General features: G+C 46.7%; 1 protein-coding gene across 2 annotated transcripts in view; it reads left to right on the top strand.

Moving 5' to 3' along the window:
• Positions 1–15348, top strand: part of RPH3A (rabphilin 3A) — a 119054-nt gene that overhangs the window by 62540 nt on the left and 41166 nt on the right. For both annotated transcript variants that reach the window (XM_033220521.1, XM_033220520.1), the window contains exon 5: positions 894–1040. In XM_033220521.1, the coding sequence (XP_033076412.1) occupies positions 894–1040 (147 nt within the window). The remainder of the gene's footprint in view (positions 1–893; positions 1041–15348) is intronic.

The raw sequence follows: 15348 nt of genomic DNA, 5'->3' as shown, positions 1-15348 counted from the left end.
AGACCACAGCCTTAACTCTGCTCCCAGCAGCCTCTGATTCTCTGAACCACTGTCGGGCACAGGTCCCATTCTTTCCATCTCGTGGAGGGTAAATATGCAGGATGCTCGGGTCTGAATCCTGCCACTGCCACTTGTCAGCCACGCAACCTTGGGCAAGTGCTCTAATTTCTCCTTGCCTCAGCCTTCTCACCAGGAAATAAGGACACGAGCAGCCCCTGCCTTGTAGGGGTGATGTGAGGATTAAATGAGGTAATGCAGGCACACGGGGGACTTGCATGAGAGATAATAAGCTGATGCGGTCGCACAGTGGGCATGTGTGAGAGATAATTAGGTAATGTGGGCACCAATAGATGTTATGTCAGTGTTCGCTTAAAAAGAAAAGAAAAGCCAAAAAGAACACAAGATAGAACCCAAAATGTTACAAGAGCCTTTGAGGCTGGAAATCTAGACATTTATGTGAATTCAAGAGATTTTTACAACCTAGTTGGCAACCAGTTTAAACTTATTTTAAAACACTCTGTGGCCCCCAAAAGCCATCTCTCTGCCAGGCAGATGCTGTGGTCAACCTGGGACCCAGGGCTTCAGACTCTGCCTGTCAGGCTGACAGAAGTCTACTGTTCTAGAATCTTTTCTGAAATATCTTTACTCTCCAGGTTTCCATGAGCTTGCTTGAAAATGTCATGGAGCGTCTACTGTGTACTAAGCACATAAGCAAAATAAACTCATCAAACGCCTAAGAGGGAAGTATGCGTGTCCCATTGCACAGAGGAGCAGACTGAGGCTCTGAGAGCTATAATCCTCGTGCCCACAGTTTCCCAGGCAGTGAGTTTCCCAGCAGGAATTTGAACTACTATTTTCCCTCCACCCTCACACCTTCCCAAATTTCTTTTCAGGCTCCAGGCAGGCTGGTCCGTCCACCCCAGTGGTCAGCCTGACAGGCAGAAGAAGCAGGAAGAGCTGACCGATGAGGAGAAAGAAATCATCAACAGGGTGATCGCTCGAGCTGAGAAAATGGAAGAGATGGAGCAGGAGCGAATCGGGTGAGGCTTACACTTCCCATTCACCCCAGAGCCGCTGAGGCAGGAGGGTGTGCTGGGCCGGAGCAAGGCTTTGGCCTGGAACAGGGTGTGCTGGGCTGCCTCCGGGCTTTGCCATTTGTGACTTATGGGGCCACCTCCCTGCCACCCCTCCGACTTCCCCACTGGCAGATGTGGGATCTTTGTTGCATGAGGTGGGAGAGCTGAGAGAAGAGAAAAGGGACTAGAGGAGAGAGTGGGCTGCAAGTGAGGAGTTTCTTGGCTGGGGGTGCATTGAAGAAGGGGCAGGGGGAGGGTATTGTGATAGGGAAAGGGGAGATGCCATTGGAGGCTTCAAGAAGTGGGGTGGGTGTGAGCATGAGGTGTCTCAGCTAATCACAGCTGCATAGGGATGTGTTCTAGAAATGAGAGCCATGTAGGTGTCAGAAGGTACAGCTGAGGGCAAGGTTAGGAGGACAGAGAGTAGGTAAAAAAGAGTGTGTAAAAGAGAGAGCATGTTTGAAATTAGTTATACACGACAATTGGAGAAACCAGTCCTATAAGGGTCAGACAGCATGTGAGTGAGGAAGCAGAGGTTAACCTGATGGGTCCGGACTCCAAGAACCCGGGGTCCCATGCCATGTCCCTACTTGCCTACTGTGGATCTTGGGCAAGTTGCTTGACCTCTCTGAGCCCCAGTTTGCTCACTGGCAGAATGGGGGAAATAACAGTAATTATTCTATAAGACTCTTGTAAGCGTTGAGATGATGCATGCACAGTTTCTGACCCAGGCTCTGGTGACACTATGTGTTTAATAAATGGTAGGAAGGAGGGGAAAGTGGGGCTCAGAGGGAAGGGATAATGAAAACATGTTTGGGAGAGAAGCAAGGCTTATAAGAAGGATGTGTGATGAGTGGAAGAGAGTGACAAAATCAATGAGCAGGGACAATACCAGAGAGCAAGGAGTGGCGTGGGTGTGGGCTGGAGCTGAGGGACTGGGGAACATGTGGGGCATCATCAAGGTGGGAGAGTAACTTAGAGAAGGGAGTGAGGGTATGTGTTTGGGGAGCTTTTGGTATAAATGGAGACTTTGGCTGCCGGGATACAGAGAGGCCATTGAAGTAGTCTTCCTAGATCCAAATATCAAACAGGAAATGGGAAGGCAGGATGCTGGAACACCACCGCCACCCTATGCCCTTCCTCAATCCCTTGTGCCGGGGACAGCCATTGCCAACTGCTTACAATGGATTTAGGCACTGAGGTGCCTACTGATCTCCCTATCCAGACCCTCAGCCGGGGGTTAACGAGGTTCCTGGATGGAAAATGATGCTCTGGGGATGCAGGAAGTGGGTGCCTTTGATTTGATCCAGATAATTGCGCTCAGGGCAGGCTGGGAAAATCAGAGGTGTTGTTGACAAGTGACAAACAAACCTCAGGATGTGTCAGAGGATGTGTCAGCTTCACACGTGACCCTCTGTCAGCCTCCTCGGGTGGTCACCAAGCAGATGGGTCTGAGAGGCTTGCTTATGGGGTTAGGTTTCTATTTTGCTTTGCTTTTTAAAAGATATTTCAGGAGTGAAAAGTTCTCCAGGCTGGCAGTGTGTATGTGTGTGTGTATGCATGTATGCACACATGTGTGCATGTATGTGCATGTGTGTGTGCACACGTGCATATATGTGTGTGCATGTATGTGTGTGCATATGTGTATGTCTTCATGCAGCGATGGGCCTCAGTCATGAGGGAAGGAAATGTATGTATGCTAAAGGTAAACAGTGAAAACAAGAACTCTGCTCAACTTTTTCTTGCATGGCACTTATCACCAACTATCACATTTTATATTTCACATATTTTCTTTAACTATTGTATGTCTCTCCCCATTAGATTAAGATTCCTAAGGATAGATATTTTTGCCAATTTTGTTCACTGCTGTATTTCCAAAGCCTGGTATATAACAGGTGCACAGCAAAATATTTGTGAGTGAATGAATGAACATGGAAGATGAGGCTGTCTCCCACCTTCTTTCTACATTGCCTGTGGCCAAGAGGCTTGCGGGTTTATAGTCTTATCCAGGGTCCAAATTCCCAGGGAAAGTACTCTGACTGTCTTACGTCAGATACTATCCCTTGTCCAATCAACTGCAGCCAGACATGCCAAGCCCTGTTGTATCAACATGGCCACTGGGCTGCCTCTGGGGGTCAGGTTAAGGAGGTCTTTGTGGACTGAGCAGATCCCAGCTTAAATGATATAGAACAGGGTAAATGGGGTCCCTGTTTTATCTTCAATGCCCTGCTGTATTCTCCCTACCAACCTGGTGACATGGCGGCAGAGCATTGTGGTTAAGAACTGGGGTTGCCAAGTCAGAGAGACCTCGGTCCAAATTCCAGTTCTGCCACTTACCCACTGCGTGCCCTTAGATAAGCCACTTTACCTCCCTGTGCCTCAGTTTCCTCATCTGCAAAATGGGGATAACATTATCACATACATCTGGGTGAGTATTTAATTAGCATGCAAAGGATTATTGTGGTGCCTTATACAAAGTACATATTTAAATAGTGGCAATTATTTAATTGTGAGGTTTGTTTGTTTTTTTAATGAGAAAGCTGATTGTTGACACTAGCTGAAGACTTTGTTCTAGAAGTCTGTCCTGAGACTCCTGTTTGGCAAGTCCTGAAACTCTAGCAGCCCCTGGCTTCCCCTGAAGGAGATTTGAGAGGCTTCCAGGGGAGCTTGGGCCAAGTCTTTGGTGACAGAATGTCCCTTTGCTGAGATAGTGTGTTTTCTGCCTGGCTTCCCAGAGTGGGGAGGACAGTCCCGGAAGATTCTGGCTGTGGTTGTTCCACAGCGCCCTTCCTGCAGCCAGCCCTTGCTGGTAGCATCGCCAGAGGCAAACCCAGTGCTATTTGTGTCTTATAAGCTCAAACCTGCCCTGATTACTGTTCCACCCACACTTCCCTGGGAGGGGATCAGAGAGCAGTCAGATGAAAGCCAAGTGAAACATCAGACATGGAGCCAAACTGAAAATGGGGGTGCTAACTGGGGCTCCCACTGCAGAACATGAGGATCTCAGTTAGTGAGCTCTGGGAATCTCAGTTTCCCCATCCATCAGATGACTCAGTCTCTTTCTCAGGATTCTTTCTGCACAGACTCTACAGTATTTTGGGTGTGTCTGGTGAGAGGCCTCACACCCTATTGTTGGCTGTACCTCTCAGAGTAAATGAGCTCCTTCTATGTTAAAATTTCCCATGTAGCTCTGTCCCTTACTGGGTCTGGACATCAGCCCCATGATGCTGAATGTTCTTTTTTATTACCTGAGTGAAAGCTGTCTGGGAGAGTTACGAAATCACTGTCAATAAACATGATAAATAATCATCATGATGGGTGTCATTTATTAAGCACTTACTATGTGCCAAGCCCATGTCTAAAAACTTCATTTGAATTAACTCATTAACTGCTCCTCTCAACCCTGTCAAGTAAGCTATTATTATCCCCATTTTGCAGGTGAGGAAACTGAAGCTCAGCCAACTTAGGTTATTTGCCCAAGGTCATATGCAGGCAAGGTACACATCCCTATTTGGCTGACTCCCGGAACTATGCCTTTAAATGTCTCAGATGTTTTTCCTGAAGATGTGTTCCCAAATTCCTAGGCTCTGCAGAGCATGGAAATTTTAATTACTCAGGTTTGGAGGGGACATTTTGAGAACTAGAAGCTGAAACCCTTTCTGTGCTGGCCCAATGATTATTTCCAGCTCTTATTAACCTGTCCGTACCTTCCAAAGCTGCCAGGGCTAGTCTGCATGCTGCTGTGGTTCTGAGAGTTCCAGGAGAGAAATGCCCTCAGGCTTCCCAGGAAGCATTGCCTCCCTGGGGCAGTTTTGCAAGAGTTAGCTGCCGCAGGGAGCCCCAGGCCATGCACAGCAACCCAGAGCCGCTTCATTCTATGGAGCTCATGTACTTCTGCCAGGAGGAATCTAAATCTTCACTCACCACTTAGCTCACAACCCAGCTCTGTTCTCTTCAGCATCCCAGGAGGGAGAGAGGATGGCCAGAAGAGAAACTCATTAACCAACCTCATTTTGCCCCCACATTTCTTATATAAGTGCCAAGTGGGATTTCAGAGTTTATTTTGCATGCCCGACTGCTACAGACTTTCTATATTAGTTAGGACACTTTGCTTACAAGAAAGGAAACTAATTCCAGCTAGGTTGTTTCAGTCATCTATTGCAATATAACAAACCACCCAAAACTTTGTGGCTTAGAGCAAAACAGTGTATTATTTTTCATGATTTTATGGGTTAAGGATTCAGACAGAGCTCTGCTGGGCAGGTTTTCTGTTCCAGAGGACATGGGCTGGGTTTGCTCACTCAGCTGCATTCAGCCGGTGGTTGGGTTGGGCTGGAATGTACAAGAAAGCTTTACTCCCCTGTCTGTACCTTGGTGCTCTTCAGGTAGCCCCTCTCTTTGCATTTCATCCTTCCTTATTCATTAGTCTGGCCTGAGATCCTTTACATGGCAGTTGGACCCCAAGGGAACAAAGATAGGTGTTGCCTGGTCTCTTAACAGTGAGGTCTGGAACTGGCAGGTATCACTTTCTATTGAGGACAGGAAATAGATCCTATCTCCTTATGTGATAACTGTCATGTGCATGCAGAGGAGGAAGGCATTACTGGTGGCTATCTTTATCCCATTATGCAGAAAAAGAAATTTAACATAAGGATTCATACATATCTCCAGGGATCTGAGGACAAGAACACAGCCTAGCCTCATGAAAGGCCTACTTCTCATCCCACATATTAGAAAATATAGCCATGCTAGCTAGAGCCTCCCAGTTTTTATAGCTCTTCTTAGTCTCAATCCCAAATTCCCAGGGAAGGAACTCTGATTGACCTAGCTCGCCTTAGATGCCTGCCCCTCATCCTATCAGCAATGGTCAGAGGTGCCAGGCTAGACACACGTGGCTGCTGAGTACTTCTCCTGAGCATAAAAGGGCCCCGTTGTGAGTTGCAAAGCCACACGTAGGTTACTCACAGGACTTTTAGAATGTATTAAGTTTGGAATTAGACATTTGCCTCCAAAATTGGTTTGCATTTCCACCTCTCTCCCTGGCATTGGTAAGGCCCTCTTTATCCTTACTCTGTTTCTCTCTGTCCAGAGCCTCTCAAAGGCATTTGCTCACATACATTGCCTGTGAAGGGACTGGCAGCTGGGTGGATTCCATTCGAGGTCGGCTTCCTTAAACAGATGGGCCCAAAAAAGTAATTAGGATTTGTCATTAACCTTGGCATCCAGACGCCGTGATAGAGGAGGAAGTCAGAGAGACTTCTTGTTGACAGGATCTGTCGCACCCCTATCACCTTCCCATCTTGATTCCACCTTCCCCTGTGTTTTTGGCACATATTTTTTCCAAAATATGGACAGAGGGAGAAGTGAATAATGATGCCTGGAACTTGCTACGTCTAATTAGGCAGACATTTGTCCTATGACTTGACAAGCTGACCATAAGCCAGGTCATACTCTCCTCTTTCTAAAGGAGGACTCCTCTCCCACATTTAAACCTAAAGTCTTAAACCTTCTATGGATGGGAGTCAGGGACTTGGGGGCATTCTGATAATATCAACATATTTATGTATGTGTCTATGTGCATTTTTTTCTCAAGAAACATAGATTTCATCAAGTCTGGGGGGACTCTGAACCTCCCAGTGTTGGGAATTATTGAGTAGTACCTCAGTTTTCTCAGGGATTGGACCAGTGCTTTTTCCAATGTCCAGCTAGCCCTAACATGTTACAGAATCTGTTTGTGTAAGATGAAAATACATAGTAGCTCATGCCTGTAATCCCAGCACTTTGGGAGGCCGAGGCGGGGGTATCAATTGAGGCCAGGAGTTTGAGACCAGTCTGGCCAACATGGTGAAATCCCGTCTCTACTAAAAATACAAAAATTAGCTGAGTGTGGTGGCTCATGCCTGTAATTCCAGCTACACGGGAGGCTGAGGCACAAGAATCATTTAACTCAGGAGGCAGAGGTGGCAGTGAGCCGAGATTGTGACACTGCACTGCAGCCTGGGTGACAGAGCGAGACTCTGTCTCAAAAAAGAAAGAAAGAAAGAAAGAAAGAAAGAAAGAAAGAAAGAAAGAAAGAAAGAAAGAAAGAAAAGACGTGCAACACATTAAGGAAAGTAACTTAACCCAATCATTTGGGGAATTAACATTTGGGGAATTTTTCTTTTTTCATACAAAAGCAAAGATTTTTTTACTTGGGAGGCTGAGGCAGCAGAATTGCTCGAGCCTGGGAGGCAGAAGTCTCAGTGAGCCACCTAGATCATACCACTGCACTCCAGCCTGGGCAACAGAGCAAGACTGTCTAAAAAAAAAAAAGAAGATCAAAATAGAAGTTTTCTGGATTCCTTAATTAGCTCGATGCCTGCTATAAAAGAGAGAACAAATACATGTTGAATGAATAATGTTTACTAAGTGAACCGTAAACCCAACTAAGATGCTTATCAAATCACTTTACCCTTACAGCCTCCCTCACGGCCTCCCTGACCTCATCTGTAAAATGGGAAGTTGGACGGGGTAGTCTTCAAATCCCTCTAGCCCAGGGCTTCTCAAGTTCAGCACTATTTATGTTTTGGGACAGATAATCCTTTGTGTGGGGGCTGTTTTGTGCATTGTAGACTGTTCAGCAGCATCTCTGGTCTCTACCCACTAAGATGCCTGGTTTAACTCCCTACCCAGTTGCAACAACTAAAAACGTCTCCAGACACTGCTCAATGCCTCTAGGGGCAAAGTCACCCCCTGTTGAGAACCACTGCTCTAGCCCTTTTGTTGGTGGAGAAGGAATGGGAGATGAAATGGACTGCGATTTTTCTTGCAATCATACTCAACTTCTAGCAAAATAATCATAAGAAACCACTTTTATTGGCATCATGTGCCAGCACTGTGCTCAGAGCTTTATGTAGATTCATTTATGTAATCTTCACAGGAATCCTATGCAATAGAATATATTACAATCATTCCCATTTTACAGATGAGGAAACTGAAGAACAGAGAGGTTTAGCAGATTGCCCAGAGTCACACAGTTAATACGTGGTGGGACTGGGATTATAAATCCAGGCTGGCTGGCTCCAGGATTGGGCTCCTCTTCTGCTATTCCATAGAGAAACAAACACTTATTTCCAAGCCCTGTGCTAGGAACTTTCAAATATCACATATTTCCTTTAATCCTCATATGTCCTCGCTGAGAGACAGACAATCATCTCTGCTTTACAGCTGAGTAAACCAAAGCTCAGGGAAGTTAAGCCACTTGCCCAGAGGCACACAGCCTTTATGTGGCCAAACCAGACTTTGAACTTGAATTTGTCTTTCCACTTTATCCTATTGCTTTTGGGGAGTACAGGTGGGAAAGGCAACTGATGGACGATTTCAGGGATTCAGAGAAGTCAGTAATTACAGGGTATCTCAAACATTTATTGAAGTTAATGGATCGTTTCATATGTTTCTTCATTCAGTTGAACAATTCATTCCTCTTTACCACAGTGACCCTTGGCCCCTTCAGGCCTCAGCACCACATTCTCCCAACTCTATTTTTCATGACATGAAAGAGCAGGGAGAGGGGTCAGAAAGAACCCCAACCAAAGCACTGACATGAAACAAAGATTTCGTTCTAGCATCTGGGCAGCTGGACCTAACTTCCAGATCCAGTTCTTCCACTCTTGAGCTGTGTACACTTGGGCAAGTGAGTTCCCCTCTGTGTGCCTTGGTTTCCCCATCTGTAAAATGGGAGTGAATAATAGAGCTTCTCTCCCAGATTATTGATGGCTTAAGGAAAACAATGCATATAGAGTACTTAGCACAGCACCTGGCACAGTAAACACTCCAAAACAGCAACCACAACTATTGCTGTTCCCGGGTTTGTCATGACACAGCACCTTGCCCAGCATGGACTGCACTAGCCCAGCTGAGCCCTCCAGTGGTCTTTCTTGGCTCCCTCGTCTCCAACTCTGAACCGAGGTGACCTCCTTCCCCAAAGTGCTGAGGCCCAGGCAGGAATCCCATTCACCAATCCCTCAAGGAGACAGATTGAGATCTAGGGCTCCCCAGGCGGTGACAGTAACAAACAACAGGGAGAATTAATGAGTCTGAAATGCACACGCCCTGCATGCCAGCATGTGGCTTCCTGACAGAGCAGCTCAGTCATTTAAGGACAGGTTCCTGAGAGACCTTGGCATTACAGCCTCAGGCCAGCCCCCATCAGAGCAGCCATTTCCCCACTCACAGCAGATGGTCCAATTTTGACTTCAGAAAGTGCCAACTTTAATAAACTCAACAGTAATATCCCCCTACTTGGCAATTAGGGTGAGGTGAAGAGCGAGCAGGGATTCTGGAATTGATGGTGTGGTGTGTGGTGTGTGTGTGTGGGGTGTGTGTGTGTGTGTGTGTGTGACAGAGAGAGAGAGAGAGACAGAAAAAGAGGCAAAGATCAGAGAGAGACAGAGAGGGACAACATGACATCATACCCATTCTCCCACTTAGCTGCATTTTTCTGAATGGTGAAATCGTGGTCAACCACTGCTTCTAAAGGCAGCTGCTCTGGCTCCATCCCATGAGTTGGTGGAACCCCAGCTTTTAGCCATTTCCTCTGCTGATTCAGAGATTGGCACATAAACCCATCACACTGGGGTAAGCAGGGTGCAGGGTGTCTTTTCCAGGCTCTGCTGCACACCACATGAAGCCTACTTTCTGGTACAATTGTACATCCATTAACCTTTTCCTCAACATTCATCAAGATGTTGCAGCAGTACAGGAAAGCTCAAAAGTAGTTACTTGAAAGTTTCTGAGGTCAGTTTGGGGCTTTTTGTGGGAGGTTGAGCATCAGAAATAAGCAGAGGTCGGTCCTCCACTGGGCTTACGGCCTTACTCGAAGAAGGCAGCTGATTGGATCTGATCTCTCTGCAAGAGCACAGTGTGTGCAGACATGCATGTAAAAGTGTATTCTTGCATGTAGGTTCTAATCATACATGTGCGTGTGTGTGTGTATGTGCATGCATGCTCATAGCCGTATGTACACGTGCCTCTACAGGCATGCCTGTGAGTGTATATGTGTGGGCGCATGTGTCATCTGTGTGTCTGTGTGTGTGTGGGTGTGTTTGGTGATAGGCACTTGAGTCCTATAAATTTCTTTTTCTTTTTTTTTTTTTTGAGACAGAGTCTCGCTGTGTTGCCCGGGCTGGAGTGCAGTGGCCGGTTCTCAGCTCACTGCAAGCTCCGCCTCCCGGGTTTACGCCATTCTCCTGCCTCAGCCTCTGAGTAGCTGGGACTACAGGCGCCCGCCACCTCGCCCGGCTAGTTTTTTGTATTTTTTAGTAGAGACGGGGTTTCACCGTGTTAGCCAGGATGGTCTCGATCTCCTGACCTCGTGATCCGCCCGTCTCGGCCTCCCAACGTGCTGGGATTACAGGCTTGAGCCACCGCGCCCGGCCGAGTCCTATAAATTTCTAATCAATGCAGCCCCTTTAAAAGCTTTAGAAAAACAGATTTCACAGGCAGATGATAGCATCCTGGATACCCAGAAAAAATGTGAGTACCGAGATGTATAAAACCCACAAATTTCCAGAATAAATAATTAGCAGCAACCATTACTGAATCATTACCATGTTCTGGGCATTTTACAAACTAAAAAAAACTATCTCATTTTACCTTTGCAACAATCCTAAGAGGTAAGGGTGTTGTTTTCCCTAATTTACAGATAAAGAAATTGAAGCTCGGAAAGGTTAAGTAGCTTTCCTGGGGTCACAGAGCTAGGAAGTGGCAAAGTCCAGATATGGGGCCAGGCAAGCTCACTCCAGAATTGGCACCCCAACCCCTGCATCATAACTGCTTCCTACTACTAAATCCTGAAAGTGTGCACGTCTGCAGGAGTGTGTGTGTGTGTGTCTGTGCTGGCGTGCCTGTGTATAGGGAAGTCTACGCTTTCTTGGGGCTGCATGTAAATACCTGAAGAAAGCGACTGGAACGTCACAGAGTTCAAAGCTTGACTTGTCTGACATCCACAGCCTGTCAGGGAGGAATTGTTCTGCAGAGGAGGGCTAAAGTTGGTTTCAGACCCAAATCAGGCTCTGCGTGACTGGATGGGGCAAAAATGTGGGTGTGGCAGGCAAAACAATGGCCTCCCCCAAAATGTCCACATTCCAATCCCTGGAGCTTGTGCGTATGTTACCTCCAGTGGCAAAAGGGTCTTTGCAGATGTGATAGTTGTGAATCTTGAGATGGGGAGATTATCCTGGATTATCCAGATGGACCCCATGTCATCACAAGGGTTTCCTGTGAGAGGGAACAGGAAGATCAGAGTCACGGAGAGATTAAAAGATGCCCTACTGCTGGTTTTGAAAATGGAGGAAGGGGCCATGAGCCAAAGAATGCAGCTGACTTCTAGAAACTGGAAAAGGCCCGGGAACAGATGCTCTCCTAGAGCCTCCAGAAGGAATGAAGCCCTGTCAACGCCTCGACTTTAGCCTTGACCTCTAGAGCTGTTAAGATAAATGTATATAGTCTAAGCCCCTAAGTTGTGATAGTTCATTCCAGCAGCCACAGAAAGCTAATACAGCGAGTGATTCCTTGAAACCTGCTGGCATGCAGTGGCATTTTGTGGCCCTCCTTCTGATATGCTCTTTTACCACCATTGAGTTAGACCCATTTGGACCAACCTTGTAGTTTCAAAGGACCTGATCAGCTCCATGTGTGGAGAAAGACCAGAAACCTGCTTGCTTCATTCCACCTGGAACAGCTGCTGCATCTGAAACTCTCACTGCACCAAGCCTCCCAAGGGCTCCATTCATTTGTTCAAGTGTTGTCTCTAAATGGGGCTGGGTGTGGTATCTAATACCTGTAATCCCAGCACTTTGGGAGGCTTTGGTGGGAAGATTGCTTGATTGAGCCCAGGAATTCAAGATGAGCCTAAGCAATATAGTGAGACCTCATCTCTATAAAAAATAAAAAATAATAGCTGGACGTAGTGGCACGCACCTGTAGTCACAGCTACTTGAAAGGCTGAGGCAGGAAGATTGCTCGAGCCCAGGAGTTTGAGGCTGCAGTGAGCTATGATCAAGCCACTGCACTCCAGCCCGGGCGACAGAGCTAGACCCTGTCTCAAAAAAAAAAAAAAAAAAGGGCGGGGTGGGAAGTTGAGTCTCCTCCACTGAAAGCCCTTGCATGCTGTCCCATCACTCTTCAATAAAAGGCCCTGCATGGAGTGGTCCCTACCATCTCTCCAGCCTCATCTCCCACCATTCAGCCTCCCAGCCATGCTGAGCACCTCTCACTTCCTTCGCATATGCTATTCCTTGGTTCCTCTGAGGACCCGTCCTGACTGTTCGTGTCTCTCTCTTGTGAGTTCTCAAAGCTGCTCATACTTGTCCTTCAGGGGACTTATGATGATTATGGCAATTTGCATGTTTTTTGTTTTTTTTTTTTTGAGACGGAGTCTTGCTCTGTCATCCAGGCTGGCGTGCAGTGGCACAGTCATGGCTCACTGCAAGCCCTGCCTCCCGGGTTCACGCCATTCTCCTGCCTCAGCCTCCCAAGTAGCTGGGACTACAGGCGCCTGCCACCATGCCCAGCTAATTTTTTTTTTTTTTTTGTATCTTTAGTAGAGACAGGGTTTCACCATGTTAGCCAGGATGGTCTCAATCTCCTGACGTGATACGCCCGCCTCGGCCTCCCAAAGTGCTGGGATTACAGGCGTGAGTCACCACACCCGGCCATGTGATTTTTGAAACAATGTCCGATTTCTCACTTGAACACCAGCTCCATGAGGGCAGTGATCTTGTTGTTTTGCTACTGTTGCATCCTCACTGTCTACTTGGCACATAGTAGGTGCTCTATAAATGTTTGTCAAGTGAATGAATAGCCCGTCTGCCTCCATTGGGATGGCAAGGCCAGACCAAGTTGGGAACCTGCTTCCCACCACCTCCAGATGCCATCCATTGGTGCCCAGAGGAGAGGACATACTCCTACATACTCCTGGTGCCTCTGGGAGCATCCTGGGAATTGGGATGTGCCTGCCCGACTTCACTGAGTAACCAACAGCTCACCTTAAGCACCCAGCCTGGTGATGGATGTTCTCAGGATGCCAGGTGTGAGTAGTCATCATAAAGTTAATCAGGCATGTAAAGACATAGTAGTGAGTGTCAGCCACTTACAGGGTTCAGCTAATTGGGCACTTAATGTGAGAGAAAGGGATGGAGACATTAGATAGGTAAACAAAACCAGGCAGGCAAATAACACCAGGCAGCCAATGCAGACAAGGTCTACTCTTAGTCATCAAGGGTCCTTCCATTTCAAAAAAGAGAAGGAGAAATCTCAGTGTTTCTCTCTCAGGATCTGAGAATTCAGAATGCTGCACATGAGAGGAAACTTGAGCTGCAGCTCTTCTAACCTCTCTTATTAGAAGAGGTTTTTTCAAGGTCATTGACTGGCAAAGAGGTAGGATTCAAACCCATGTCTTTTAACCGTTGGCCACATGATCTCCATCTTCAAAAATGCACTTTCCTCTCTGATGTAAAAGTAATACATGCTCATTTTAAGAAAGTCAAGAGAGTATAGAGGAGTCCAGCGAGTTGGGTGCATTAAAGAGGGAAGTAAAAATTATCCCTAACCCCTCATTACCTGGTGATAATCGCTGTGAATATCTTGATGTGTTTCCTTCCTGATGTATATATACATATTTGAGTGCACACAATGGAGATATTCAGGTGAGCACATTTCAAACCCAAACTCACACCCCGTTCACAATCCTGCACTCTGGGTTTTTGTTTTTTTCCCACTTAACACAGCAAGAGGAACATATTTCCATGGGATGTGCCTCACCACCTCCTTTCGTATTTCTTAAAGTGTAGCCAGGAATTCACCAGCAGACTCAAACAGGGAGCCGCTTTAAAATGCAGGTTCCTAGGCCTCCCCCAACCCCATAGAATTATTCTCTGAATATTGAACATTCTCCCCAGGTGATCTAGATATACCATACATTTTGGGAACATTCCCCCCACACAGTGGCTCTCAACAGGACTTCATGCTTAAATACTGATATCCAGGCAGAATTAGATCCATAGCTGAGAAGGTTTAGAGTCAGGGCCGGGCACTGGTGTTTTTCTTAACGCTGGCTGATTGACATGCAGTGAAGGTAGAGAGCGTCTCTAATACACATCTAGGGCTTCCCTGCCAAGACTGGTAAAAACATCTTTCTTCTGGGGTGAAGATGCTGAAATGTTTTATCACCAGGATAAAGACCCACTTGTGACACATGGTCCACCATGACCCAGTTTTGACTTGGCTTCTTGCAAAGTTTTATTTCCTAGTTTAAAGTCTTAGGCTGTTGGGATGTTCCATTTTGTGGTTCCAGCATTTGAGGCAGCAGGGTGCCCTAACAGGCAGGCTGCAGGAAGCTCCCTGCTCATTCCCGATCTTCTGAGGGAGAAGGAGGATTTGCGTGTTCCCACCTCACATGCGTCCTCTTTATTGGTCTGTACTAAATTCATGGATAATGAGGGTCCCTCAGCTGAGACATCAGAGTAGTGATCTTAGTTCTGTTGCATTTCTGTGCCATTTGCTGCTGCTGATAGGAGCTAATGAGACACTCCCTGAATAACATGTGTTCATGAGGCCTTTTGGCGTCCAAGAGTTAATGGTGAAAGGAACAGGCACTAGGTGGGGAGGCTGCAATGTGGGTTTGCAAGTGACAGGCAAGTCCACAGCCTTCATTTTCCAGGAAGAGGCAGAAAACCCTTTTAAGTTGCCTTAAAGCACAATGTGGTTTAGAATTGGATTTGTCCCACGCCCTCTTCCTGAGCTGCTTTGGCAAAGCTTGACTTGAGGCAGGAGGCTGTGGGGATTCATGGAAAGCAAAGATGATTGACTGAAGCAGAGAACTAGATTCTAGCCGTGGCTGAGTGACCCAGGTAAGCGGCCCACTCTCTCTGTGCTCTGAGACCCCAATGGTAGAGTGAGAAGAACACAATCTATTTTCTGACTAAGGCAGTTGATGAAGGTGAAAATAGTTGGGAGCAACTGTGTATAAGAAAAATGTCCCCATGCAACTGCCATCCCTGCCTCCATGAGCCCACTTCATTGTCTCGTAAAATTTTATAATTCTATGGCATTGAAAGGCATCCTGACTTTTAACAGCTCTAGTCAACTTCAAACTGTTTTTTTAAAACCCTGGAACCGACTTTCTAAAGGAAATCTAATTCAACAGCCCAAACAAACAAAAGAGATCAATGCAGACATGCTCTGTATGGAATGAGGTGTGGTAACCCCTCAAATTCTCTCCCACCATGCTGCC

Source organism: Trachypithecus francoisi, unplaced genomic scaffold, assembly GCF_009764315.1.
Source record: "Trachypithecus francoisi isolate TF-2019V2 unplaced genomic scaffold, Tfra_2.0 Lachesis_group11, whole genome shotgun sequence".
NCBI lineage: Eukaryota > Metazoa > Chordata > Mammalia > Primates > Cercopithecidae > Trachypithecus > Trachypithecus francoisi.
This window is presented reverse-complemented; position numbering and strand designations above follow the sequence as displayed.